Source organism: Vanellus vanellus (assembly GCF_965231255.1).
Source record: "Vanellus vanellus genome assembly, chromosome: 2".
Taxonomy (NCBI): domain Eukaryota; kingdom Metazoa; phylum Chordata; class Aves; order Charadriiformes; family Charadriidae; genus Vanellus; species Vanellus vanellus.
Genome location: NC_138906.1, coordinates 1,544,625 through 1,572,139, shown reverse-complemented (window position 1 = coordinate 1,572,139; position 27,515 = coordinate 1,544,625). Strand labels below are relative to the sequence as shown.

The 27,515-nt window shown below is 47.0% G+C and overlaps 1 protein-coding gene across 1 annotated transcript; it reads right to left on the bottom strand.

The window, feature by feature from the left end:
* Nucleotides 1-298: 298 nt before the first annotated feature.
* Nucleotides 299-27,099, bottom strand: KIF9 (kinesin family member 9; the record flags this gene model as incomplete). The annotated part of the gene is made up of 20 exons (XM_082499437.1): nt 299-479; nt 2,084-2,188; nt 4,549-4,664; nt 6,401-6,580; nt 8,132-8,340; nt 10,163-10,345; nt 12,183-12,313; nt 13,333-13,423; nt 14,700-14,755; nt 16,431-16,535; nt 16,982-17,050; nt 18,433-18,510; nt 20,247-20,311; nt 21,473-21,620; nt 22,343-22,435; nt 22,556-22,639; nt 24,983-25,207; nt 25,980-26,086; nt 26,222-26,387; nt 27,004-27,099. 20 exons carry the CDS (start codon nt 27,097-27,099, stop codon nt 372-374), a joined length of 2,415 nt encoding a protein of 804 aa, XP_082355563.1. The 3' UTR covers nt 299-371.
* Between the last annotated feature and the right edge of the window lie 416 nt (nt 27,100-27,515).

The window sequence follows — 27,515 nt, the reverse complement described above, 5'->3', positions numbered from 1 at the left end:
ACGTGACTTGACGCTTCCTCGAGAACAAGCCCAGGAGGCCGTTGCCTCCAGCGCAGCAGGAAGGAGGGAGGCAGAAGCAGCCCAGGTTGTCCGCAACACACCTCTCCGTAGTGACGCTGCGTTTTCCAGAGACGCTCAGAAAACCCAGCGTTGCTATTTGAGCTCCCTGGCTTCGTTCCTGTCCAAACAGCGGGCTTGATTACCAATAACTGTCAGTCTGGCTGCACAAAAGTTGGGTGGTGAGGTGTTTTGGTTTTTTTTTTTTCCTACTGTTTATTTTTGGTAAATCTATTGTGGACACAAACACAGGGCACTTTCTGAGGTGATGTTGCTCACATTGCATGCTGGGTTCCAGGCCGAACCCGAATCTGCTACATGACGTGCAGAAACGACAGGGGTTTGTTCTTCCCGGCAGCTCTGACGACCCCGGGTTTCTTGCGCATTCGCTCGAGGGATGACATGGTTCTGGTGTACGTGTGATGGCAACAGAAAACAAAAACAGATTTTTAACATGAGCTCGGTTTTCAGAGCAGAATTCTTACTGGTAAAAGCTTTTTTTTTCCTGAAAAATAACCCAACAAACACCTTCCCAACCTTCCCACATGGTGCTGGATAAAGCTGTCCAAATAAGGCCCATCACACCAGCATTGCTCTACTGGTGGCAGATGCCAACAGGCTCAAAGGAGGGCATGAGAAGCCCTGAGAAGGTCTCCTCCCAAGCAACTGAAGGGCTGGTTTTGAGATATTTTCTGTAAAAGTGTTAAATGATATATATATATAGTTGTGCAGCCCTGTTACTCTCATAAACACCCGATCTGATGTCATCTACTTGGACTTGTGCAAAGCGTTTGACACTGTCCCACACAATATCCTGGTCTCTAAATTGAAGAGACATGGATTCGACAAATGGACCACTCAGTGGATACAGAACTGGCTGGACGGTTGCACTCAAAGAGTTGCGGTCAACAGCTCGATGTCCCAGTGGAGAGCAGTGACAAGTGGCATTCCTCAGGGGTCAGTACTGGGGCCTGTACTGTTCAACATCTTTGTCGGTGACATGGACAGTGGGGTCGAGTGCACCCTCAGCAAGTTTGCCAATGATACCAAGCTGTGTGGCAAGGCAAACATGCTGGAGGGGAGGGATGCCATCCAGAGGGACCTGGACAGGCTGCAGAGGTGGGCCCAAGCCAACCTCATGCAGTTCAAGGCCAAGTGCAGCGTCCTACATCTGGGTCGGGGCAATCCCAAGCACAACTCCAGGCTGGGCGGGGAATGGCTGGAGAGCAGCCCTGAGGAGAAGGCCCTGGGGGTGCTGATTGACGAGAAGCTCAGCTTGAGCCGGCAGTGTGTGATCGCAGCCCAGAAGGCCAACCGTATCCTGGGCTGCATCAGAAGCGTGGCCAGCAGGGCGAGGGAGGGGATTGTGCCCCTCTACTCCACTCTGGGGAGACCCCACCTGGAGTACTGCCTCCAGCTCTGGAGCCCCCAACATAGGAGAGACATGGACCTGTTGGAGCAGGGTCAGAGGAGGGCCCCAGAGATGCTCTGAGGGCTGGAGCCCCTCTGCTGGGAGGACAGGCTGGGAGAGGTGGGGGGGTTCAGCCTGGAGAAGAGAAGGCTCCAGGGAGACCTTATAGTGTCCTTCCAGTCCCTAAAGGGGCTCCAGGAGAGCTGGGGAAGGACTTTTTACTGGGGCATGTAGCGATAGGACGAGGGGGAATGGCTTTAAACTGGAAGAGGGCAGGTTCAGATTGAACATTAGGAAGAAGTTTTTCACTTTGAGGGTGGTGAGGCACTGGCACAGGTTGCCCAGAGAGGTTGTTGAGGTCCTACCCCTGGAGGTGTTCAAGGCCAGGCTGGACGTGGCCTTGGGCAACCTGGGCTGGTGGGAGGTGTCCCTGCCTATGGCAGGGGGGTTGGAAGTCAATGATCTTCGAGGTCCATTCCAACCTAAACCATTCTATGATTCTATGATCTTTTTGAAGTCCTGCTAAGCTCAGGGCCTTGGTGGTATCTTGCTGGGACGGAGCTAGAAGTGAGAATTGCTGAAACTGGTTTTTAGCTGAAGAGCAGCTGAGATTACCTTTTGATCAGTCTTCATTTTCGCCTTGTAGAACGAGACCGAAGCTGGGCAGGCTGGCAGCGTTGTCTCCTGCATCCGCTCAAACCTCTCCTGCTCGTCTTCCTCCTGCCGGCAGAAAGACAGACCCCACTCCATGTGAAAAACGCACGTCTGGAGACACAGAGGTCAACCGATCCTGTTTGTCGCATTGAACGCTGATTCAACAATCTCTCCAAAGCCTCAGAAGTGAGAGGTCATCCCTTCCCATGCCTCAGGTGAGCAGATTTGGGCAGGACTTTGGGCAAAACCCATCTGCAAGTGTAAAGCCCCAAAGGGAGTTCCCTCAGCTGTCTTCTCACGGCCATGGTCTGCCTGTAACTACCCACAGGACGGTCTCTCTTCCACTGCAAGATAATGTCACAGGTTGAAGGAGGGCTGAGCTTCAGCATGATCCCCCCTGAGCCCAGCTAGCTGATGTCCATGTCCATGCTTCTCCAGGGAACCGCCTGGAAGGCATGAGTGCACTGAAGAGGAACATGAGTTGAATAGAAGTAAAATTTTTTAAGATATCACCTTGTGTATAATGTTTTCATGCCAGATTTGAGGATAGCTCTAGCAGATTCTTAGGTCACTTTCTCTGGGGGTTCATGAGTAGCCTGGAGAAGGTGACAGTGAAGTTCTGGTGTGAGAAAAGGCAAGCGGCCAAACTGAATCAAGCCAAGAGTAAAAGATGCACGCCCTGGACAAATGGGTTAGAACAGTAAAGGAAGAGTCAGTCTGGAAAAGGGCAAATAGTTCTAAGCAGGAAACAAACCTCCAGAGAAAAATGAGGTGGTTCCCTCCCAGACCCAGTACGGGCCTCAGCACAGCCAGTGACAGTGATTGGGAAACTGCAGTGAAGTGTCCAGTAAAAGGAACAAGAGAAGAAACCAGCACTGAGCAACATTACCAGGGACACTGTTTATCCTCCGCCTGAAGATTTCTGCCTGTAACATCAACAACTTGACACAGCTGCAAAGCGTTGCTAAAAGGCACGCTTCATTCATCTTTGGGGTTCAAATCGATGTGATGACATGAAATCCAGGGCTGGAAACCGTTAAGGGAGTTTCTATGAATATATTGAGTAACTTGGGTTAGTAAAAGTGACTACTAATGATGGGTTTCCTTTTTTCCCCCAAAGAGTGACATCCTGGACTCATGCAGTCAGTCCGGGTTTTCCTGTTGACGTCATTAGGTGCATCACTTTATCTAAAGGGGTTTGGGTTGGGTTGGGTTTTTTTTTGCTCTTTCCCATACAGGTCTGGATCTGCAGCTGAAATCTTCCACAGCCTGGTAGACCACAACAATCTGTTTAAAAGTAAACTCACTACATATGTTTTTTTTCTCACATCATGTTTGTTATTTGTACTCTCCAGGGAACTAATTCAGTAGGATGGGAAGAACCTGTCTCTGATCAGCTTTAAAACCCTCCATATGCTTTTTCTAGAAGGGAGTAAAGAAAATGCTTCACTGAGATTTAGTCAGAATAATTGCACCTGGAGACAAAGTTCCTTTTCTGTTTTCCTTCTAAAAAGCCAAAGCCATCCTGTCCCCCACTAGACGTTGGCTAGAAATGGGGCTGTGCATTCGGGGAAGGGGTCACACAGCTCACACCCTCCTTATTCTCTTTCCCAAACACCTGCAGATGTCCCCCTGCTCCTGGCGGGGACGAGCTCCTAGGAGAGACGGACCTAGGACCTGTCCCCACAAGCTGTTCTCGGTGATCTGCTGAGGTTGAGCAGCAACAATGGAGAAGTGTCACAGCTACAAAGAAAGGGCTGATTCCCTCTTGCAGCCAGGGAGGGATCTCCCTTCGCCCTCCATGCCACGCATCACTTCGGGGTGTCAGACAGAGTGGAAACACTGCCACCACATTCCTATCAAACAGCATGACGGTTTTGAGTCTGTCGTTTTAACAATGAAGGACAAAACCTGGAATGACTTCAGAGGAGAATAACGCAAAGAAGAAGTGTGGTAAATGAGAAGCTTAAGAGAAATGCGCTTTGTCAGGAATAACAAAAGACCCCGGTTACCCCAAAGTGGCAGTTTCTAAACCGAGGGTTGGCTGAGTACCAGTTGCCACAACACGAAACACAATAGTTCAGCTGTACACGTTACAGATCATACAGACTGGCAACGAGCCTCCCAACTACCCCTCGCACCTCTGGGCGGTTTGCCCGATTGCTGATAGCCAGCAGATGACTGGGTGCTTCAATCACTCTGTCCTATTTTAGCCTTTTAACGGTAAAGCTAACGCGAAAGCAAGATGTGTCTCCAGATAGTTGCTCTCTGCATCACAGCAGATAGCGTTTCAATGCCAGCCACTCTGCTTAGAGACAGGGGCAGAGTTGCCATGCCCGCCTCCTCCCACGGGCTTACTTGTGCCCTCATTACCATGCCACGTGTGGTTATCGCAGAGAATAAGCAGAGCTGCCAGGACAACTCACCAGGCACATGACTCTGTTTATGGGAATCATTCCAGGTCTGATGTTGCCACCGGGCTTCAGAGCTTCCTGCACATCCTTGGGGATAAGGAAGGACTCGCTGTACCAGATCTCAAACTCTGCGAAGTAAAGTGCGGGGGCATTAAACAGGGCTGTAATGACCGAAGAGACAAGGGTGGGGCGCTTCTGGCTCCCTACCCGTGGGTCAGACAGGACCTCAGTGCTCTTAAACTCTCAGACAGGACCTCAGAACTCCCCATTCCTGAGTTTCAATCTATTAGAAAAGTTAGTTAAAAAGGACAGAGCACCATCAGCTGTGCCAAGGCAGGCTGCTGCCCGGCCTTGCTGCCTGCGAGGTGGCTGGGACACGGTGGCTGGCCCTGGGGACAGTCCCCTGGGCTTGTGGAACCCAAGAGGCAGCTGGCCGCAAGATGGCACTGCTCCTGCGTCCCGGAGACATGGAGCCATCCAGCTTGGGAGCTGGCCATTTTGAGTGGTCAGCACGTTTCGGGGTCAGATTGCAATTCCAAACGCTAAAGAAGAACAGCCACTTTCCATCCCGTAATAGCCAGTGATAACACACAGCAGGTGCTGCGATGCAGCAGGAATTCTGTCCTTATTAATACCGGGCATTTCCCAGACGGCCGCTGCAAAGCGGCTGTGCTCTGCTCTGTTCCATTCCTCCGGCACGTATCCCCATGGAATGGGAGAGCCCACAGCCCCTGAAGAGGGCGGTGCTGCCCATGACGGACCCCAGGAACGGGGCTGCTTTCTGTCCTGGGAGTCATGAAGGACAAACAAGGTTAAACGCAGAGCCCTGCTCTTGCTCAGCGCTGCGGACATGATGCAACACCACTGACTTTTTACCCTGGATTTAGCTCTGAGATGACCTCTTCGCTCTGGGCTGACACAGACAGTGAATGAGTCCATGTCTGTGTGTTTAAACAAGCAGCAAACATGTGGACCACCCAAAAAATGCCAAACCTGGGTCCAACGCGAACCGGTGGCAAAGTTTCTGCACAATTATGACTTGGCCCTGTCTATCTCCTGCAACAAGCCATGCGTTTCTTTCAGCGTGGGATGTACTGATGGATACAAGTTGTGCTCTGGCAAGTTTGTAGAAAATAAAGTGTTGCCATGTGCACAGCATCCAAATGTTTGGGACTGGCATTCGTACACCTACTGTCTTCCATCATATGGGACAAATCTGGAGATACAGTGGGACCGCACTCCTGTTGCCACAGACTCAAACTGAGCAGCCTGCAGCGGAGCACACCACGGATTTGCACGGATCACCCCAAGCAGAGGTGTGACTCATCACCACGAGGGTGGTGCTCGTGAAGAACACGCTAATATGACCAAGCTCTGCTTCCTGCCAAGGCGCTCGTGCCGCGGCACTGGAACCTGAGTAATGCCGATCTCACGGGGGTACAGAGGAGGCAGCTGCAATCCAGAGCCAAAGCTCTGGCCCAGCGCAGTTCCTTAGCCACCATCTCTATTAAATGAAATCAAGGGTGAGAACCGGGGCCATCAGTGGGAGGATTACTGTCAACTTCATTGTGAAAGGCTTTTACCCGCAGCGTTGCTCCTAGTGGCGTGACCGAGGAGCGGTGTGTCATTATCTGTGAGAGAGAATCTGCACCAATTCAGTGTTATGTCAAAAGAAAAAAACAAACCAACAACCCAATCATCAATAAAAAAACAAGTCTGGAAGGCAGTAAGAAAAATGCCAACAGGGGATGACAGGGGCTTAGCTTATACACAAGATGTTGGTGAAGTGCGTCAGTACTGAGCTGCTATTGAGCACCCCAGTGAAACCAGAGGCTGTTCAGAAACTGTCCTGGCGAGCCAGTACCTGAGATGAGTTTGTTCCGGCACTGGTCCACCAGATGCTGGCAATACTGGATTTCTGCCTTCAGGTCCTGCAGTTCAGCATAACCAGACCTGTACTCTTCCTTCAGGTCCTTCAGCTTCATGATGAGTAAAAACTCCTCCTCATCAATTATGATCTGTCCTTTCTCATCAACGTACTCTCCTGGAGGGTAAGGAAAGGAAACGAAGGTTTCTTATGAGAGTGGAGAGGGACAAAGAACAGTCATTATACTTCAAACCACGCGGTAGTTACCCAGTTATACTGAGGTTAACCACACAATTGACATTTCCTTAGACATGCTTTCTTCAAACAAATACAGTGTTGGAGTGGTGCGGGGCAGAAATCACTGCTGAACTCTTGAACCCACTCAGACATCAGTCCTCCCTGAGTGGGGACACGTGCAGATGAAGAGGAGGGACCAGACTCTGCAGAAAGACACCCACATGACAGCTTGCTGGAGACTATCACCTAGAGCTTTTATGGCTCCTGCTGCAAAACTCCCTGGGCAGCCGTGCTAAGGGGTTTTGAGACAAAAGGCTGATCAGCCATTTGGGGACAGTTCAGCCAGTGCTACTTCCCTGTGACAAACATCTCTTGTTCTTGGTTTCCCTCAGATCAGTTTATTCCTGTGCTTTCCAGCATCCACAATAAACCACCAGTTGGTAGATGTCATCGTAACGAGCAAAGGCCAAAAGAAGCAATGAGTCCATGAAAAGACAGAGCCTCACTTCGACATGGATTCAAGGTGATTTGCTCATCATTTAGCCAAAAGAGCTTTGCATCTTATAGGACCAGACCCTATGGGAAGAGGCCACTTGCAAAGCATGGTCATAAAAGTCTCTCTGGAGGAAGAGAAATGGAAGCCAGCAGAGCAGCATTCACGCTGGCTCTGACTCTCCAGCCTTCATTCGCTAGTCAGGACCTCCTTGTTGGTGACCATTTCTTTTCTCCCTCATTCCCTCTTATTTCCTGCTAATTGCCTGGCAATAGTTAAGGCTGTAGTTTCACAGAACTGAGTTGTTTTGCTGTCCTCCCTGCATGCAAGGAACACCACTGCTACTTCCTCACCATCACAGGCAGAGCGCTCTAGACCACTCTGCTATTAAAGCCATTTGTTTTGGATTTCTCTCCATGCCCGGAGGTGTTTCTTCTCCACTCCTCTGCAGAACGCAGTAACACTGACCCTTGGGAGCCCTGCTGCAGACAGCACGAAACCTGACACACTTCCTAGTCTCACCAGGCTTATTCCACCTATTCTATCTTGCCGCAGCAAGGTAGGAAGGCACTTATCCCAGTTTTTCCTCTATTACCTTGCAGTTTGGGATTTTGACTTTCATAAACCTAGACCCTAATCTAGAGGGAATCAAGCAGTAGGAGATGCAGTACATCTCCACCACAGTAAGGGCAAACCTGCTACTCGTGATTTCTGCACTGTACTGACCTGCATTTCTCAGCAGTACGCTGCTTGATCAATCAAAGCATGGGGTGAGGAATCAACCTGACCGCGGCTCACCTCACCGGCATAAAGCCTGAGTAGCACCATTCAATGAGGCTGAAGCGTGGAGGATTCAGGTGGCAAACCACAAGGCCAGATGCAGAGCTGGGGTGTAAAGCAGCAGTGGTCTAGTGGTCTCACCACCAGAATTGCTTTGAAACCAGCGGCTCCCCTCTTCCGTCAGATTCTCGCTGGCCAGTCTCCACACGGCAACTTACCCTGCTGCCACCGCTCCTGCTCCCGAGCCTCCAGAGTCTTTCTGATGCTCTCTATCTCACGCTTGATGAAGTTGATCCTCTGCGCTACTGTACTGCTTCTCCTCTTCCTGGCAAGGAGGATGCTTTTGTTCTCTTTAAAGATCCGGTTGATCTCACTTCCACACTCCTCCTTAAACTGCTCAAATGCCACTGGCTTGGATGGAGGGGAGCTGCAAGAGAATTCAAAGAAAATGCACACAGACATGGGGAGGTCAGTTTGTTCTGCTTTGCAGCGTGACACAGCTCATGGGAGTGACCGCAGCTGAGGTTTGTGGATGGTATTTCAATGGGCCCTTTGAGGATCTTGCTGGGCTAGCTGCACCCTGGCACCATCTCTGTGCCAACCTTCATACCCACTTTCCCCCAGTACTACTCCCAGAAGAGTTATATACATAGAAACCACATGCCTCAGGAGATGCCTCAGAATTGAGTCTTCCCTGGAAAGCAGACCTTTAATGGTCTGCATTTTCAGAAAAAATAATGAATACTGTTCTTCTCTATTGTTAAACAGAAGCGTCTTTGCTCTTTCCTCGCTGGATCCCAGCACAGACCAGTCACCTCTGCCAACCAAACCCCATAGCTGCATGCGTTGGCCGGCTCTACAATGCTGCCGCCCATGGCTTTTAAGTCTTGCCCAGTTAGAAAGACTGAATTCCAAGTGGCATGTGCCAATCCTGACTTTTCTACGAAATGGCTTTGTTGCAAACCTGCCCCCATGACATGCTCTTACTTCACCACAAACCACACTGGGCAAAAGGAGAGTCCCTCAGGAGAATGTCACACTCCCACAGATACTGCTCTGTGTTGCGCAAGGTTATTCTTGGTGAGCGGGCTGGATCTGGTAGCAGAAAGTAGCTACAAGTCTCCACATTCCTCAGTCTAGACCGGTCAAAGCAGAACTCTGACTACTGCCTTCCCCTGATTGACCTCTTAAGGACATTTTCAAACTCCTCAAAGGCTGCGTGAGACTGCATTCCGTGCCAAACTGCTGGCAAAGTGCTGTAAACAACGGCCACTGGGCAGACTGCCACAGCTACAGCTTTGACAGCCAGCTACTGAGCTACTGAGCACTCTGGGTTGTGCCTTATGCAGCTGCTGCAGCCTTTCCTGCCAGCAACAGGATTTCTAGAAGAAATACTACAACATGGAGGAACACGACAACATGTTAAGATTCTTCAGGAGTAAATTCTGAGACAGCTTCACTGCGACGCTCACCCTGGGCGGCAGGAACAAGCAAGGACTGGTCACCTACAACACAGGCAGTGGAGGTGCTCGTAAGACTTCAGAGCTGCTGCGCTGGCAGCTTGAGGGTTCTCAGCAAGAAAAGGTGGCTGGTGATGGGAAAAGCGGTGTCCAAACTGGTTTGCGTGAGATCACGTGAGTTGAACAGCTTTGTGCTGTTGAGCACATCTTCCTGGAAAAAGTCTTTCATCTCAGTACCCGTAGCATTTTTTACCCCATCAACTCCATCCAGAATGAAATGCGATTCAGTGCTGCCCTCCCATGCTAAATTCTTGTCGTGGTATAAGCAGAGGACTGGCACGTTGCTGCATTTTTGGCCATTCTCCACTCTTCTGTCTTGATATGGCACCTCCTGCCATGATCTTGTGCAGCTATTCACCCATTTTCATGACTGCGGGGGGGGAGGGGGGAAGGTTGTGGCTGGACGTGTGGTCTCTGCACTTTTACTACTAAGCAAAGGGTGAAGAGTGCTGCGATTTTCAGAGGCTTCACACTTAAAAGAGCAACTAGGTAGGACAGAGCTCAGAGCAGATGGAGAAGGTGACCGCCAGCAACAAACTTTGGTACTTAGGGTGTCCACACAGCCACTGCTGTCCTACAACGTATGTCTGCATCCAAGCAATAAGGATCTCTGAATCTGTCCTCCTAACTTTGAAGCAGGTAGTTGTTGTAGGGGAAACACAATGCCATCACTCCGGTGTAAACCACCCTCTGGCAAAGGGGATAAACTCCCTTACAGGGAAAGCTTACCTGGGCCGCTGGGAATCCTCCACGGGAGTTGGCTTTGAGACCTCCGCATCAGTATTTGCTGTATCCTGGTTCCTTGCTCCCTCTTTCAGATGCAGATCCTTGGTGGAAATTATTACTTGACTTTTTGATGGTAAAACACCACCCAGATCTCTCCCAGAAAGCAAGCTCCCGATTCCCTCCTTCCTGACAGGGGGAAAAAGATGAACCAGATTAATTAATTTCTTTGAAATAGGAAACTGGAACCGGAACCAAAACATGCTGCCGGTGCTAGCTTTGGTGATTCAAAAACTAGCAGTCTGACACAGCTTTTACCAAAGTTTGCAGTGAAATATCTACTGACAAGGAATAAGATCAGCCTTGTTCTCACAAATCCTTACTTCCTACAGTAGAGGGACTGCCTCGTGTAGCAAACGCTATAGAACACAGCAGAGGCTGGACTAGCTCTCTCGAGAAGGATCACAAGGACAACGATCCCACCCCATCTGGCTTGAGGCACACCTGCAGACAGGATAAGCCTCTTTACCTTCAGAGGAACCTACAAACCAAATCCCCTCGGATTTGATCTAACGCCACATCTCAGTCAAGCCCAGCTCTCTGTTCTTCTCCCTCCTCTCACCTCCACAACCACCACCAGCCTTCTCTGCAGGGGATAGTGTGACTTGAAGGAGATACAGAAAAGTGCTTGCCAAATCGCCTTCCATCTCCCTAACAAAAGAACTGCGCAGAGGAGTCCACTGTGTCATGTGGGTACTAAAGCTTTGGTGGTTCCCCTCCTCCCTAACACGGCCCTGAGGAGAAGGACCTGGGAGTGCTGACTGATGAGAAGCTCAACATGAGCCAGCAATGTGCAATCATAGAATCATAGAATTGTTTAGGTTGGAAGAGACCCTTGGGATCATCGAGTCCAACCATCTACCCTACTCTACAAAGTTCTCTCCTACACCATATCCCCCAACACCACATCTAAACATCTCTTAAACACATCCAGGGATGGTGACTCAACCACCTCCCTGGGCAGTCTATTCCAATGCCCGACCACTCTTTCTGTGAAAAATTCTTTCCTAATGTTCAGTCTAAACCTACCCTGTTGGAGCTTGAAGCCATTCCCTCTTGTTCTGTCATTAATTACCTGTAAGAAGAGACCAGCACCAACCTCTCTACAGTGTCCTTTCAAATAGTTGCAGAGAGTTATGAGGTCTCCTCTCAGTCTCCTCCTCCTCAATCGTAGCCCAGAAGGCCACCAGCATCTCGGGCGGCATCAGAAGTGTGGCCAGCAGGATGAGGGAGGGCATTCTGCCCGTCTGCTGTGCTCTGCTCTGGGGAGACCGCCCTGCAGTGCTGCCTCCAGCTCGGGGGCCTCAGCACAGGAGAGACATGGAGCTGGTGGAGCGGGGCCAGAGGAGGCCCCCAGAGATGCTGGGAGGGCTGGAGCCCCTCTGCTGGGAGGACAGGCTGGGAGAGGGGGGGGGGGGGGGTCAGCCTGGAGAAGAGAAGGCTCTGGGGATACCTTATTGCAGCCTTCCAGTCCCTAAAGGGGCTGCAGGAGAGCTGGGGAAGGACGTTTTACAAGGGCATGTGGTGATAGGACGAGGGGGAATGGCTTCAAACTGGAAGAAGGGAGATTTAGATTAAATATTAGGAAGAAATTTTTCACTCTGAGGGTGGTAAGGCACTGGAACGGGTTGCCCCGAGAAGCTGTGGCTGCCCCATCCCTGGAGGTGTTCAAGGCCAGGTTGGACAGGGCTTGGAGCAACCTGGGCTGGTGGGAGGTGTCCCTGCCCAGGGCAGGGGGGTGGAATGAGATGATCTTCAAGGTCCCTTCCAACCTAAACCCTTCTATGATTCTATGATTCTATGCTGGAATGTCATCCTTGACGAAACACAAAACCTCCACACACCCGTTAAGCTGGCTTCGTCTCTGCCTTCCTCCATGGGCTGCCCATCACACCTTGACTAGAAGTGGTCACTGTGATGACACACTATCAGAGAAAAGGAAGAGCCGTCTGGCTACTTAACTCACTTGGGCTGCTCATTGCTTTTCCTGGATTTCTTCTTCCCACCATGTCTGGAGGAAAAAGGAGCAGTTCTAGTCTCAAAAGCCTGTCCATCCTCTTCCTGCACCAAATGGCCATCCACATCAACCATGCCTTCCTGGAAACAGGAAGAAATAAAACACAGACCAGGAAGCATTAGATCTGTAGCTCTCTAGACCATAAAAGTTTTACAGCCCTGGTATTTCAGAGAAAGGCATCCTATAAGAATGAAATGAAAACTAAAATAGGGCCAAAATTATCCTCAAATTCATATGCTAAATGTTTCAGCCTCTTAGGGGGAGAATAACTGGGCCTACTGTCATAGAAATAAAAGCACCCTCAGAAGTCTTCATTTAGTGAAGATACATAAGAGAATTGTGAAGATACATAAGAGAATTATGTTTCCTATACTAGTTCTCATATTGCTTCAACTATAAAACAGAGGGGCCATTAAGCGCTAAAATCTACCTAAATCAGGTTTCAGTTTTGTTTTCCACTTCTTTAACTAAAAACCTGAATGGGCCTGTTAGAGACCATTTTCCCTTGTGCCTTTCTTCCAAAAAGTTCAAAGCATCTTCAGTTAGGCCACAGGACAAGTATCTGTCTCTGCATAATAGATAACGATTATTTTACCTGCTGTACTGGGTAAAACCAAGGCAAGGAAATAACCACTTCAGAGAGAAAATATTTCACAGATGGAAATAAGTAATGAAAAATAGATTATAAACTATACGTTAGAGTCCACATCTGAACTTATGGTTTACATATGGTACATTTACTTTGCTCCAGAAATGATAAGGATTAAAAGAGGGATTTCAGCAGAGGCAGGTGATCTGACCCCACCTTCTACAAGCGATTGACAGACAGGTCACCTTCTAGTTTATATTTTCTATATTCACATCTAATAAATTATTCTGTTCAGATAATGGGCCTAATCCTCTGCTGATACGAATGCCACTCTGTTAATTGGTGCGCCTCTGCTCTGCGCATGTTTTTTGACACACTCATCCCCTTAACATTTCTGAGCTTCAGATTTCCAATGGGGAAAAGCGGAGAACTTGAGGCAAATCACGTTTCAGCAGCAAAGGAGCCAATTCAAAGATGGATTCTGGGCCGGGCTCAAGCACCAGGCGTTACCTTCTGAACAGCAGCAACAGCAGCAAAGTCATTTTTGTCTATCAGGGTGTACTTGCTTCGTAATCTGGCCTCCACTTCATGCTCCTGTTGACTGGGGGAGAAAACATTGTGTTCAAGGAGGACGATTTCCTATGTCAAAACCTGGAATACCTGCTAGTATCAGATTTCCAAAGAAAACTATCTTTTACCTGTGATCTAATTTTCAAACACCCCACCTTGCTCCTTCTATTCTTCCCCACAACCGTTGTAAACTCTTTCCACTCTCCTTTTCCTTTCTTTGTCTACAATGTCCCTCTAGGCCTCTTAGATAGGGAAGTTTTTTGATGGCCATTTCAATACCTAGCATAACCTTTTAATGGTCCAGATCAAATAATATTGCCTCTGTTCAGCTCCGACACCTTACTTTAGTGATTTTCAAACCGAGGGATATTGTCACTAAAAGGGAAGGAGTAAAGCATTGTCAGTAGGCTTAAATACACTATACAAGGCTGAAAACCATTAGAGAATCTGCAAGTTAAAAAAAGACTAAAGCCCACTGTTTCAGAACAATAAAAGGAGTCCCAAGTTAAAAAAATAATAATCAGGCAAAATTTTACCATGAAATCCATTTTGGTCTTGGGTCCCAGCAAAGCCTGACAGCCCAGTCTGATGACGTACCACAGGCACTTGTGTTCACACAAGTTTCTCGAGGGCAGGCAGATTTTCTACAGCAATATCCCAATGTCACCCTTGTGAGTAGCAACCTCTACTGCCCAGCCAGACCACCGCTGCAATACCCAATACCCTTCTTCTACTTTTTTTCTCTTCTATTTCATGACATGGAAGCTGCTTGTCCTAATTTTTCAGGATTATTTTTCCCAGCCTGTCATTCACCTTCCCTCCTTCAGCCCAAAAAACAACTTTCATCATCCACTAGTGACGTTTTCAAATAGCCGCTTTCACACTTTCTCCCATCGCCCACCACGCATCAGAGCGCTCTTTGCTGGAAATAACCACAGAGCCTTCTTATCACGCTCCTCCAAATTGCTTTATGACCTTCCTTTGCCATGATTTCTTAAAAAGAAAAGTAAATCTGATGACTTTTAGATGCTGGTGTGGTGAAATTGTTCTGAGACTGATCCCCAGTTCAGTGAAGTTTATCATCAAGAGCTTTTGCACATGACTTACGAGCACTGGAAGGTTAGAGGCAATAGTCTTCTTGTGCAAAGGCCGGCAGAATTTGTGCGGAACTGTGTTTTCAGTTACAAGTTATTGCCTGTACCTCATAAAGATTCTTCATAATGTCATAGTAAGTGCGATATCACAGACGAAAGCTTGGTGGAATTTCTAAACCTTATTATGAAATCCATCAACCTCGGATATCTTACCTTACAATCAGTTTGAACTGCTTAAATACCTCCTGGACTTGCCTGATGTTCACTATCTGCGGAAGAGATGTACACAGTGAGGACACAGGCAAGCATGTCTCTGCTGTGGTCAGCTGTACTAATTCAAATATTTCACATCGTGAGGACTCTGCTTTCTACTTGCTGGGTAGCCACACTCACAGAGAGCTACCTTTATCCTGCACTTGAGAGTCCAGATGGAGGGGGATACATCGCTCACTCTGAGGAGGTTTTTAAAGGGAGAGGAATCTGACGGACCGTGGTAAATTCCATGGAGCACACAGCTATCAATGTAATGACCGACTGACAATAATTGTACATAGATGGCATCTACTGACCCAGCAGATTATGATGCTACTTCTCTTTTCACGGCTGCTCAAGACTGCCTGAGCACTTGGAACTGCCAGGGCACTATTTTTTGTCCTCTTTCCCATGAAAACCAATCAGTGCAGTCGAGCCATGCTTCACGACAGGACGAAGGGTAACGGGCACAAGTTAGAACATAGGAAGTTCCGTTCAAATACACGGAAACACTTCTTTACGGTTCGGGTGGCAGAGCACGGGCACAGGCTGCCCAGGGAGGTGGGGGCGTCCCCTTCTCCGGAGATTTTCAAGACCCACCTGGATGCAGTCCTGAGTGATGTGCTCTGGGCAATCCTGCTTTGGCAGGGGAGTGGGGCTGGATGATCTCTAGAGGTCCCTTCCAACTCTGAAAACTCCATGATTCCGTGATTCTGTCCCTGTTTTGGAGATGATGAGCAGAGGCATGGCCAGACAAGTAATGGGCAGTCTGTAGCTGAGCAGGAATCAGCACTCAGCTCTCCCAAGGTCCAAAAGACTGGATCAAGCTATGAAATGCACTACCTCTGTTCTCAACCCTCTCTCTAAAAGATTCCTCAGTGCCCCTGAAGACATCCTTCCCTGTGTGAAACTCCTGAGTCCTTCTCTACCTTCCCTGCTCCACACCCCCACACATTTGGCAGCTCAGGTAAAACACACCTTCACGTGAGCCCTTATTCTGCCCCACTCCTGCCTGCTGGAGGAGAAAACAGGGACTTTGAGAGAAGATAACGATTACATGAAATGAGAGGGAGTCTCTCAAGTGTTTGGTTTAAACTAAAGGGTTATCCAACTGTTTGGAAAACAGTCTTCCAGCAACTACTGCACTGTTGTCACAGCAGCTTCTGTTCACAACCAAACAAAACTTTACAGTAACTCCAAGTGTGCATTTATAACTTCCATTTTCCTACATTTTGTTTGTTTTCCTGTTTTCTCCCACAGGAATACGTGTACGCAGGATTTTTGCAGTTTCTTTTCACAATCATTTTGCAGTCAACAGGTAGTTTCAAGGGGAGAAACCCTGCCCTAATGAACCTGTCTACGAGACTGGACATATTTTGGCAACATACCTTGCAAAGATTTAGTTTGTCATTGGCAGGGCAAAATTTTGACACTAATTCTTTAAAGAAGTTCCAAATAGACCAGTTCAAAGGGTTTCAGGACTGAGGAAAAGTCTCCTCAAGCCTCCAAAAAAGCAAAAATGGAATGAAAACAAGGACACAGCCCTTAACATTAAAAAAAAAAGTATTACAATTCTATAGCACTTTTAGGGTTAAAGACAGCCTCTTCAGAACACATTTTCATTGCTTCTTTCTTGGAGTAAAATGGGATGGAATTCGTATTTAAGTCCTCCTCTACTAGAAAGTTACTTACATCAATTTCATCAATGTCTCCTTCTAGGTATTTACGGACTTGAGATTTAATCTCTGCCATCTGGATGTCAGTCAGAGGGTCATAAGTCACCAAAGAACGATTTACCTAAGAAAAAAGGTAAACAACTGAGTATCAGTGAATTACAAAAAGCTAAGCAAGTACTAGTCTGACAAACACCCGACATTGCTCTACTGTGCCCAGGGGAGCCTTATGTTTCATTTCTGATGGCGATTTCTTATCATCTGAGTGGACAGGACATGGGACCTGGGAGCACGCTGAAAGCAATGCATTCCCCTTCACATTCCAACCAAACAAGAGGAGGGCTTCAAGAGCCTGAAAGAAACATCTACAGTGGATGGGGACTGAAGCTACAACACGGCCTCACTGCGTGGGATCTTCAGAGCTTTGCCCAAACCCCAAAAGACAGCAGTGGAAGCAGAAGGAAGAATACAATTGCACTGGACACAGAGTTAACTGGTCCTACCGAAAAACAAAGATCATGACAAAGCCTTAACCAGGTCCCGTCTAAGACAGCGCAGCCTGTTCCTTACCAAGCTGTCATGCATGGCCAGTTCCTGCTTCAGAAGAATAATCTCCTTCTCCAAAGCCTTCACAGTCCCCTAGGCAGGAAAAAAAAAAAAAAAAAGGTGAGCAAATAACTAAATGCTACTGGAGAAAAAAACTGCTGAAAAGCAGAATTAAACCGGCTGCTAGAGAACATCACAGCTGTGTACCAGCTCCCCCAGGATTTGCTGTCAGGTTTGCATCGGTGAAGTTGTGAGTCTGGAAATCACTTTGCCTTTGATTAGTTTCCAGCAAGACAGCTTCTGTTGCGTCCTGGGTGCACCGCCTGCGGAGTCAGCCTAAGCCATCAGAAGAAGGGCCACCTGCTTTTTAATTTGATGCTTTCCTGATCTGGTGTTGTAGGGGCTGTCAAGTTCTGGACTATGAGATATTATCTTGAAAGCAAAGAAGTAGGCAGGTGTCCACTCCGATCCTTTCTGAGTTCCAACATTAACTTTAATAGAGGAGGGAGTCTCCTATTTGATCAAATTTCTCCATAACATGGAATATCTTCAAGCATTCACTATTTAGAATGTGTTTCCAGAGAGGTGTGGGTATTCAAATTTCCTTGGGATTCAGTGAGAATCGGATACTGAGCTGCTTTTTAAGTGACCTGTTGAGTATCAAAGCACAATAGCTCCCTTAAACACGACTCTTTCAGCTGCTCTTCTCCACTCGACACATCTCAACAAAAATGAAAGGGCCTGAAGGGGAAAAGGCAGTTTGTTGCACAGCTTCTTCTGGAAGCTGTCGGAGGAAACTCCCCAGGTGTTTCTTGCCTTGCCAGTGAGATCAGGCCATGAAATACAGCAGGGCTCTCACACCCCACGTGCGCTACGGATCAGATAATTCTAAACTTGTTCTTTGAGCTATCGGTAATTCATAGAGCATTTACTGCTGTCAGCTCTATTTCAGCTGTGAAAGCGCACTCAGGACATCTAAAATACTTTCAAAATAGATAATGTTCTTTAAGTTATTTCCTTGTTTAAACAAGTTTTGTATTTGTGGCAAAAACGTTACGTTACCAGCAGCAATGGGGATAACGCTGTGTAAAGCGGCAGGTAGGACCAGAGATGATTTCCTCGTGTACCGGGGGAGTAGTCCACAACATAACATCTCTGTTAAGAGGTGAAACTTATCACAAAAATTAAGGACTCCTACGTATGCAGTTAAAAGAATTACCACGTGTCAGGGAAGATGTTACCATCTGCATGACTGCACCTTCTAGCATATTCAAGGTAACGGTAATTAAATACCAATGACGAAAGTTTTATATTAATCCTTTTTATCATGTACCTAAATTCAGCAAGTGTCAGCTTGGCTCATGATTGGTAATTCATTAAACTACCAAATTTTCCCCTGTTTTTTAAGGTCATTATCCTAAATATTAATGAACCTTGAGGAAATATGCCTTCTTCCATTCCCCTCCTCTTCATACCTCTTGGCCATATGTCTCATTGATGACTGGCTCTGTTGTGATCCATTTCATTCTGGTAGCAAAACGAAGAGAAGACAACTGAAAAACATGGTTTTTAGGTAACTGAAAGAGAGATTGGCAAGGATATAATTTTCATAATCTGTTACTACTTAATCATATCAGATCCCAAAACACAGAAATACAAAAGCTATTCAACTGCAGGGAGCAGCATAGGATTTCTCATTCCAGAAGCGTATCTTCTAGCACACGCTGGGTTCTGTGCATTAGCCAGCTTCAGATCACGTCTTTGTCTTTTCTGTTCTGCATGTGGACAATTCTTTGTGTACCGTGACCTCAAAAATACCCACTCCCATTGCTGATCAAAATAACACATCCGAAAAACTCCAAAACGCACATCAAGGGCTTTCAACCTTAATTACACAGAATCCCAGATTGGTGAGGGTTGGAAGGGCCCTCTGGAGCTCCCCCAGTCCCACCCCCCGCCAGAGCAGGGGCATCTCCAGCAGTGGCACAGGACACGTCCAGGCGGGTTTGGAATGGCTCCAGAGTGGGAGACTCCCCCCCCTGTCTGCAAAGAAGTCCCTCCTCAGGTTTAGATGGAACTTCCTATGGGCAAGTTTGTGCCCGTTCCCTCTTGTCCTGTCACTGGGCACCACTGGAAAAAGACTGTTCCCATCCCCCGGCACCCTCCCTTTAAGGAGTTATGAGCGTTGAGAAGATCCCCCTTCAGTCTTCTCCAGACTGAACAGCCCCACATCCCTCAGCCTTTCCTCATCAGAGAGATGCTCCAGTCCCCTCATCATCTCCGTAGCCCTTTGCTGGACCCTCTCCGGCAGTTCCCTGTCCCTCTTGACCCGGGGAGCCCAGAACTGGACACAGTGCTCCAGATGTGGCCTCCCCAGGGCAGAGCAGAGAGGGAGGAAGACCTCCCTCCACCTGCTGGCCGCACTCTGCTTGATGCACCCCAGGATGCTGTTGGCCTTCTTGGCCACCAGGGCACATTGCTGGCTCATGGGCATCCTGTTGTCCACCAGGCCTCCCAGGTCCTTTTCCACAGAGTTAATTCCTGCAATTGTGGTATCCTGGGAGTAAGCCCCTGCAGGCTGAGACTCCTCCTCTTGATGCAAAGTACAGCAGCTGTCTCCTCAGTAATATTACAAGTTTCTAGACGCTATCAGGACACACGGAGATGATAAAAACATCTCTGCCTTGAAGACAACTGCATAACAGGTGTCCGTGTTTACGTTTTTTTTTTTTTTTGGTACATAAAACTTTCTTGGCAAAGAGCAAAGCGATTCCCTTCTGTGTGTTACAGCTGTGGTTAAGTCGATCCAGTTCACACAGTGAGACTTTCACCAATTTCATTATTTCACAGGTTAAAAAACCTTACTGTTAGGAAGTTACTCTGATTCCTGAACCAGCTGAAAGCAAGGTTGGTGCAATTCCATCGACCTCATTATGTGATGTCCTGCTCAAACGCATTTGTAGAGTTGAACCAAGACTAATAATTAACACTATCCAGTGTGCTTAGATTTTAGCTGCCTGTGCCTGCTCTATTTCAAGCTCTTATTTTCCCTCGGGCCAGTTACCACTCGTCTGTTTGCTTTGCATCACAAAGCAGGCTGGCGAGAGCAATCTGTTTTCTGAGCCTTTGAGATAAGATGAGTTATCCAATGTTTCTGATGAATTAGGCAGGATGTTTCTCTGGGACTCCTGCCATAGCCCTCCAGAGACTATTCTTTAAACCCAGCTACAGCCAATCGCAACAGTAGCAGGAACAAGGCTTTAATTCTGCAGCAATCAGTTCAACTTACGGTCTCTTCTACGTGCACAGCTTCCCCACAGATATTTGCCACTAGGACAGTATTGCAGTTTCCGCCTGGGAAAAATTAATTAAATAAATAAATAAAAAGGCAAAGAATATAATTAGGAGGTTTTTTTGTTGTTTCCTTTTCTGGAATGTTTTCTATTGCGTGCTGACGGAAACAGAGGAAAAGAATCACAGAATCACAGAATGATCAGAGGTTGGAAGGGCGCTCTGGAGCTCCCCCAGTCCCACCCCCTGCCAGAGCAGGGGCACCTACAGCAGTTGCACAGGATGGCGCCCAGGCATACGTAGGAGTCCTAAAATTTTGTGATGAGATTCACCTCTTAACAGAGATGTTATGTTGTGGACTACTCCCCTGGTATGCGGGGAAATCATCTCCAGTCCTACCTTCAGCTTTACACAGAATTATACCTGTTGCTGTTGGTAAAATAAAAATTTTTACCATAAATACAAAACTTGTTTAAAGGAGGAACAAATAATACAGCCAGTTTGTTACTGTCCCTCTGAAGTTCCTATGGGTACAGGAACACAGTGGCACAGAATGACTTAAGAATAAAGGTAAAATGTGTTTCTGACATGGCGATGATGCGGTAAGAAGATGGGAATACAAACCGTGAAAGCCTGAAATTGGGAAAACTGGAGCAGAGGATTTGAAAAGCCCTCGGCTTAAATCTAATAGGTGGGAATCTGGCAGGATATAGTCACTGCCTTTCCTAAAAGCAACAACGCAAGACTTGTGCTAGGAATGCCTCAAACGTCACTCTCCTTTCTGATGACTTCAGTTATGCCACACAAATGCCTACAGTCTGTTTTCAGCTGCTTTCTTGTCTCGTGTCTCCAGCCTGCATTCCAAGAGCGTAAGCCTTTCCTGTGGAGTCACCATGCACCACAGCTTCGGGTTTATCATCTTTAGCCTGATGCTAAAGCAGGAGCACCCGGAAAGGCTTGTAACATGCTGGGGTTTTCATTGGTGGTAGGTTTTTTTAAGGTACTCTAACTAAAGTTTTGTGAAATTCTACTGGTTTGATCTGTGTGGGCTTTGTACTGTCTCCTGCGCCTGCTGTTTTATTCGATGAGGCAAAACCGACATCCTGTGAAGGATGATGAGTTCCATGTGTTTATATGTTACAGCCTTAGGACTTAATATGCTCATTGAAACAACATTGTTTTCTAGGAAGCGTATTTGGGGCTGATGCGATGCACAGCTCTTACCTAGCGAGTCCTTGAGAACGTGAGTGAGCTTGCTCTGCCGGAAGGGGATGTGGTCCCTCTTAGGATCAGCCAGGGCGATGATGATTTGCTCAAGGAACGACAAAGATTTGTTGATGTACGTGGCTTCTTTCAGAACCTGTCCTTCAGACTGCAACAAAGATCAAAAGGCAAAGCGTCCACAACACGTGTTTCTGGCTGAACCGCAGAAGAGAGCATATTCCTTACTGAGGGGACAAGTCTGCTTGACTGTGAGGGTAAGGAGCTAATTCAGACCAAATAAATTCATGATCTGGAGCTTTCTTCAGTTTGAAAACAAGTTTTGAGACCTCAGGTTTTCATTACAAGTCTACCAGGACCACTGGCTTTCCTTCCCAAAGGGTAAATTACATATTTTTCATAGGGCTGATGCGATTTCTATCCTGACCAATACAGAACATCACAGGAGACCTGAGGAGCTTTCAGCTGTTGAGCCTAAGTTTCAACAGTTTGCCTGCTGTGACCAGAAATGGGGGATTGGCATTGCCACTCATGGAATGAAAAGGAAAATCGGGGATTCTTTGTCTTATTAGTTGATGGCTCTGCCCCTCTCTTCTACATCGAAATAATAGAGTCAGACAAACTAACTGAATCTGGGTCAGGTTGGAAGGCACACATAGGATGGAGTCACATACATGTGGATTTAGAAATTATAGACAGCAGCTGCAAACAACTGAGCACTCTCTCATGTGTTAATGTGACATACAACTCGTCACAGTCTCTCCAATTTATCACAGGCTGAACTCTGTTGTGGGGAAAACTCTTAATTTCACCTCCACCATGTTGATTACCGGACTGTTCACCATGGACTGAAATATTTCTTCCATTACTTACTCCAGTTTTGCTCAGTCTCTCTGAGCCTGCCAAATCTATTAAGTTGATTTTGGAGTTAACGCATTTGACGTCTGAGAAAACTCTGAAACGAGACTGAGGGGGAAAAGAATATAAACCGTACTTCCCAGTCAACAAAACTGAAATACAGTAAAAACCAGACATGTAAAGATCCGCAGCCATTTGAGTCCCTAGAGAAACTGCTGGAGCTCTTACCTCAATATAAATAGTAAAGATGCAATGGGACCTGGATGAATTTTTATTCAGTGTGTGCTCTGTCATCACTCTGTTGGTCTCACCCTGCAAGCGAAGCCAAAATTCAAGACAGTGGTTTTAAACTTCTGCATTGGTAGAATAAAGGAAAATTAGAAATCCACACAGTTCAATAAACAGTGGTTCAATTTTCACTCTGCAGAGCCTGTAACACCCATCAGTAGGTTAGAGCAGTCAGAGCAGGAGCTCGCCGTTATTTGCCTCGTTTTCTTACTCAAAGGCCTCTCAAAGCATTTCACGGTGCGGTTGGTAAAGGTCCCTGTTTACTGTAATAATGCCTTTTACCAGAGACCACATTATCTGCATTTCCACTTTCAAGGCTCAGCTCACAGATCTGTGGCTTTTTGAGGAACAGCCAGGCAAGCCGTGCTCAGAAGCAATACCCCCCTTGGCTGTTTCAGTTTCTAGAAAACCAAAGAGCTCCCCGAGCTTCAAATGTCACGCAGAAAACACACATACGTGATGGCCATGAATCTGTAATGCTTACTTATAGGAACAGAAAGCAACATTGAAAATGATGTTGCAACTGCCTGTTAGGAGCGCCAGGCTATCACAGAGCTGGGCTGCCAGGCTGGCGAGGCAGAAAAGGAAACGGAAGGCTCTACAGCACAGAAATGCACTTGTCAACAGGTTTCGCAGCCGACTGGTCCGCCTGGGTCTCAAAGGACAATGACCTTTGAAGGTCAGTGACTGGCTCCACACTAGGGATTTTAAATCCAAGAGCAAGAATGAACATGAAGATCTCCAGGGAAATACTATCAACCCCGCTCCCCAAACGAAGAAAGAGAGTCACAGCGTAGTGGGCAGCCTCCTCAAAGCCCGGAGCTTTCTCTGTGAGCTTAGAACCACAGGCAGAACTCATCTAAGGACCCCCAGGCATCACTTGCACTTCTTCTGTCAACAAATCTCAAGTTAAGCTGCATTATCGTCCTTCTGCTCTTTAAAAAGCTCATCATGACAGAGGCTGGCTTAGGACACCACAGTCCCATTATTTAAAAGACAAGTGAAAGATTTTAAGGACAGCAGATGGCTCCTGGTAAGAATGTACTTCCTGCTTACAGGACCAATTATTTATTCATGTTTTCTTTATGAACTAAAGCACCCACCAGAAAAGAAAAGATGCAGAAATAAGTGAGCAAACTCCTCTCACAAATCTAACCCATTGAGTGAACGCCCTGCTGTAAAATCTCACTAACGGCACCTGTGCCGTGACCATCCCAAACTATCTGCCAAAGATGTCGCTGGTAAGACTCTCTTCTTGGAGCGCTGACATGGACACGCAGGTGTGTTTCTTGGGAAGAAATTCCAGTGTAGGTCAGCTGGTGGGTCTAAAAGGACCCCAAATATTGTACACTTTGTACTAAGTCACTCACTGACACCATTATGTGATGACCAGGGTAATGACAAGTCTTTTTGGCTGTCGGGGATCTCGATCTGCTGAAGGGGCTGGTGAGGTGGCTGGTATTTCAGACATTGCTTCTGAAATGAAGGCAGATTCTGGGGCTGCCTTCACTATTTTGGTACTGCCTGGAATCTCCAATGCCACTATGTTCTGCGATCTCACCCCAACATATTTCCTCCATCACTTGATTTGCTCTGGCATACACTAAAAATGGTGTTTCTCAATGGAGATCTTCCAGAATCTCTGTGCCAGGGACATTTTCCTTGCATGAACATGGCTACAAAGAGTTAACGATTCTTCTACGCGCAATAAAGAGAACAAGGAGGGTTAAACCTCCCTCCAGATGTCCTGGCCACCCACCTCCTGCTCTGCTGCCTCCCCCCTCAGCTACGCCAATAAAGCTCTGGAGTCCCCAACATACCTTCAGTTCTGGAGCCCCCAACATAGGAGAGACATGGACCTGTTGGAGTGGGGCCAGAGGAGGCCCCCGGAGATGCTGGGAGGGATGGAGCCCCTCTGCTGGGAGGACAGGCTGGGAGAGGTGGGGGGGGTTCAGCCTGGAGAAGAGAAGGCTCCGGGGAGACCTTAGACACCATTCCAGTGCCTAAAGGGGCTCCAGGAGAGCTGGGGAAGGACGTTTTACAAGGGCATGTGGTGATAGGACGAGGGGGAATGGCTTCAAACTGGAAGAAGGGAGATTTAGATTAAATATTAGGAAGAAATTTTTCACTCTGAGGGTGGTAAGGCACTGGAACAGGTTGCCCCAAGAAGCTGTGGCTGCCCCATCCCTGGAGGTGTTCAAGGCCAGGTTGGACAGGGCTGGGAGCAACCTGGGCTGGTGGGAGGCGTCCCTGCCCAGGGCAGGGGGGTGGAATGAGATGATCTTCAAAGTCCCTTCCAACCTAAACCATTCTATGATTCCATGAAACATAACAATCAGAGGAAGTGTAATGTTTGTTTTCTCTTGCCTCAAAAAGGAGATTTAGAGCATCTTCCTCGTGGCTAACTGAATGTATAGATAAGCCCTTCACATAAACACCCTGTGGACAATCCACTACAGCCAACTGCATGTCACCAGTTCCATTGCTTCTCATGGTGGACAGAAGGTCAAACAAGGTCTCATTGTAGATTTCCAGGTAGGATATTCGGACAGTGACGAATGGGTCAACGGATTGTGCAGTTGCTTTGAAGACCTACACAAAGACAAAGAGTTTGTCAGTGGCGGAATTATTAGCTATTTGTGGCTTTCCAGAGAAGCTATTTATAACTTTGTGAGCAGCTATAAGCGCATCTGCATGTGCGTAGCTAATTCTGCGTGGTGGTTGCCTGACGGTTGACGGGACTAAGTCAAGAATTTTAATATGATTTCTCAAAATGATAGTTTTGAAAACAGCACTTTGGAAGGCTTGCTTACATATGGGAAGCAGCAAGTACTTTATGTGAGCTAGTAGAATTAAAGAGGGACAACCTCTGCAAATGCCAATAAAGCGTAACTACAGAATTCCTCCCATCTTTGTTTCCAGTTGTATGTGTTATGTGAGCCCCACGCCGTGCGTGTCAGTGGTCTTTGTGGGAGTGGAGAGCATTCTGCAGTATCACCGCCTAAAGAAAAGCAGACCTGCCCCCTCAAAGCATAGAAAACTTGTGCTTCTGGAGAGGGACGTGTCTATGCAGCAATGAGACCAACAAACCAGCATATTTCAAGTCAACACCATCCCAATCCTCTGAAAAAGTCACCGTGCACAAGATCATCATGTAGTAAAACAAAGGTACAAAGTAACTATGTTTTACAGGCTCCTTTATTTCTTTAATGACCATCATCTAAATAAAATGAAGAAAAAAAAAAAAAGGACTGGTGGTGATAAACATAAAACATAAAACACCACGTTAAAACACTTTTATAAGTATCAGCAAGAGACGTCCTTGTTATTTCTTCCAGCCTCTTTTCCCATTCAGATCCAGTACCTGCTGTATAGCCCGGGGTATGATTCCTCGATGCTTGTACTCGGCAGTTGCTCCCGTCATCGTGTAAGTTTTCCCAGCCCCCGTTTGCCCATAGCACATTATCGTGCCTAGAAAAGATTCAAAAGCAAAAGAATAAACTCAGGAGGGAACCTCTGCATTTCTCCAATGGAACATCAAAAGGAACTCTCCCTCAGATCAAATTTCCACTTAGTGTCAAAATAATAAAAATAGCAACAAATTACCGTTATAGCCAATTAAAGCTTCGGACACCAATTTCTTAGCCACAGTCTCATAAGCCAGTTCCTGGGAGGTATTGTGAAGGACGCCATCCAGCCTAAAGGACCAGTCAGTCTGCTTGTTGTTCACAACTCCTTTCCTGGCATCTTTTTTGATGTATATATCAATGCTCTGAAACCCCAAAAGAGATGAAGATAACTGCAATAAAGAGTTTTAGCAGTTACCGTCTGAAAAAAAAAAAAAACAAACAATCCACCCAAGTAGAAAGCAAGTAGAAAATGGAGCACAAAAAGTAGTAGTTTTACTGACCTGGATGGTATTTTCTGGTAATAGATATTCTGAAAGTAGGAAATGTGGCTACACTCATCTGTTTACCTTTCAGTGACGTGTCTGATTTTGTGTCGCAGGGAAATTATTAGTTAAGCAAGAGAAGGTGAAGGGAGGAATTTGCGTATGGGGGGACAGAAATAGAATGTACCACGGGGAGACCTCTAAGGTTGGAATTGTGGTTCCCACTGGGAATTCCTCAAGGATCAGTCAGAGTCCCAGCCCTTTGGAGGATTTTCTCCGGTGACTGTGTCGCAAGAAGTACATTTTCTATAGTCACACGTGCTGATACAAAACCACAAGCCGCTGTCAGCGCAGAGAACAGCTAGCAGGAACACGTGAATCAACATGCACCAAAACATTATGCGTGGCCTTAAGGAATGGAAGAATTATGCATTGCTGTGGGAAAAATTGAAACCAAATTCCAAACCTTTCACACTTGCAATCTCTTTTTCTCTACCTTGTTGTCTGGCCCAAACTTGATCATATCTCGAGCAAAATCAGCTGTTGGCTTGACTCGCACAAATGTATGGACTCTCTTTTCTGCTGTATCCATTCTAACTAGTGGGGGAAAAAAAGGAAAAATCAGCAACGTTGCACTCCCTAAAATTAAATGTAATATTATTCATTACAAAAAGGCAAGCTACTGAGTAGTCGAGTTTAAAAAGAAAGTGTTGACAAACGTTCAGCTGAAGTTTCTGCCTTTTATTAAGAACAACTGCAGGGAAACACTTGCAGAAAACTCTTTCCAGCATTGTTCTGTTCGGAAAACCTAGCCTGTCAAAAGAGAAGGGTCTCACTGATCATGATTTTCTCTTGCATTTCAGGCACATTAGTATTTGACAACACAAGCTTTTCTTCCTCTTGGCCTTGCAAAGCAATATAATTGCAGGAATAGGAGACAGATTTTCTTTTGTCTAGTGTTTTCTCTGTGTGAAGGTTTCTGTAACACCAGTCCCTCAGCAGCCTGCT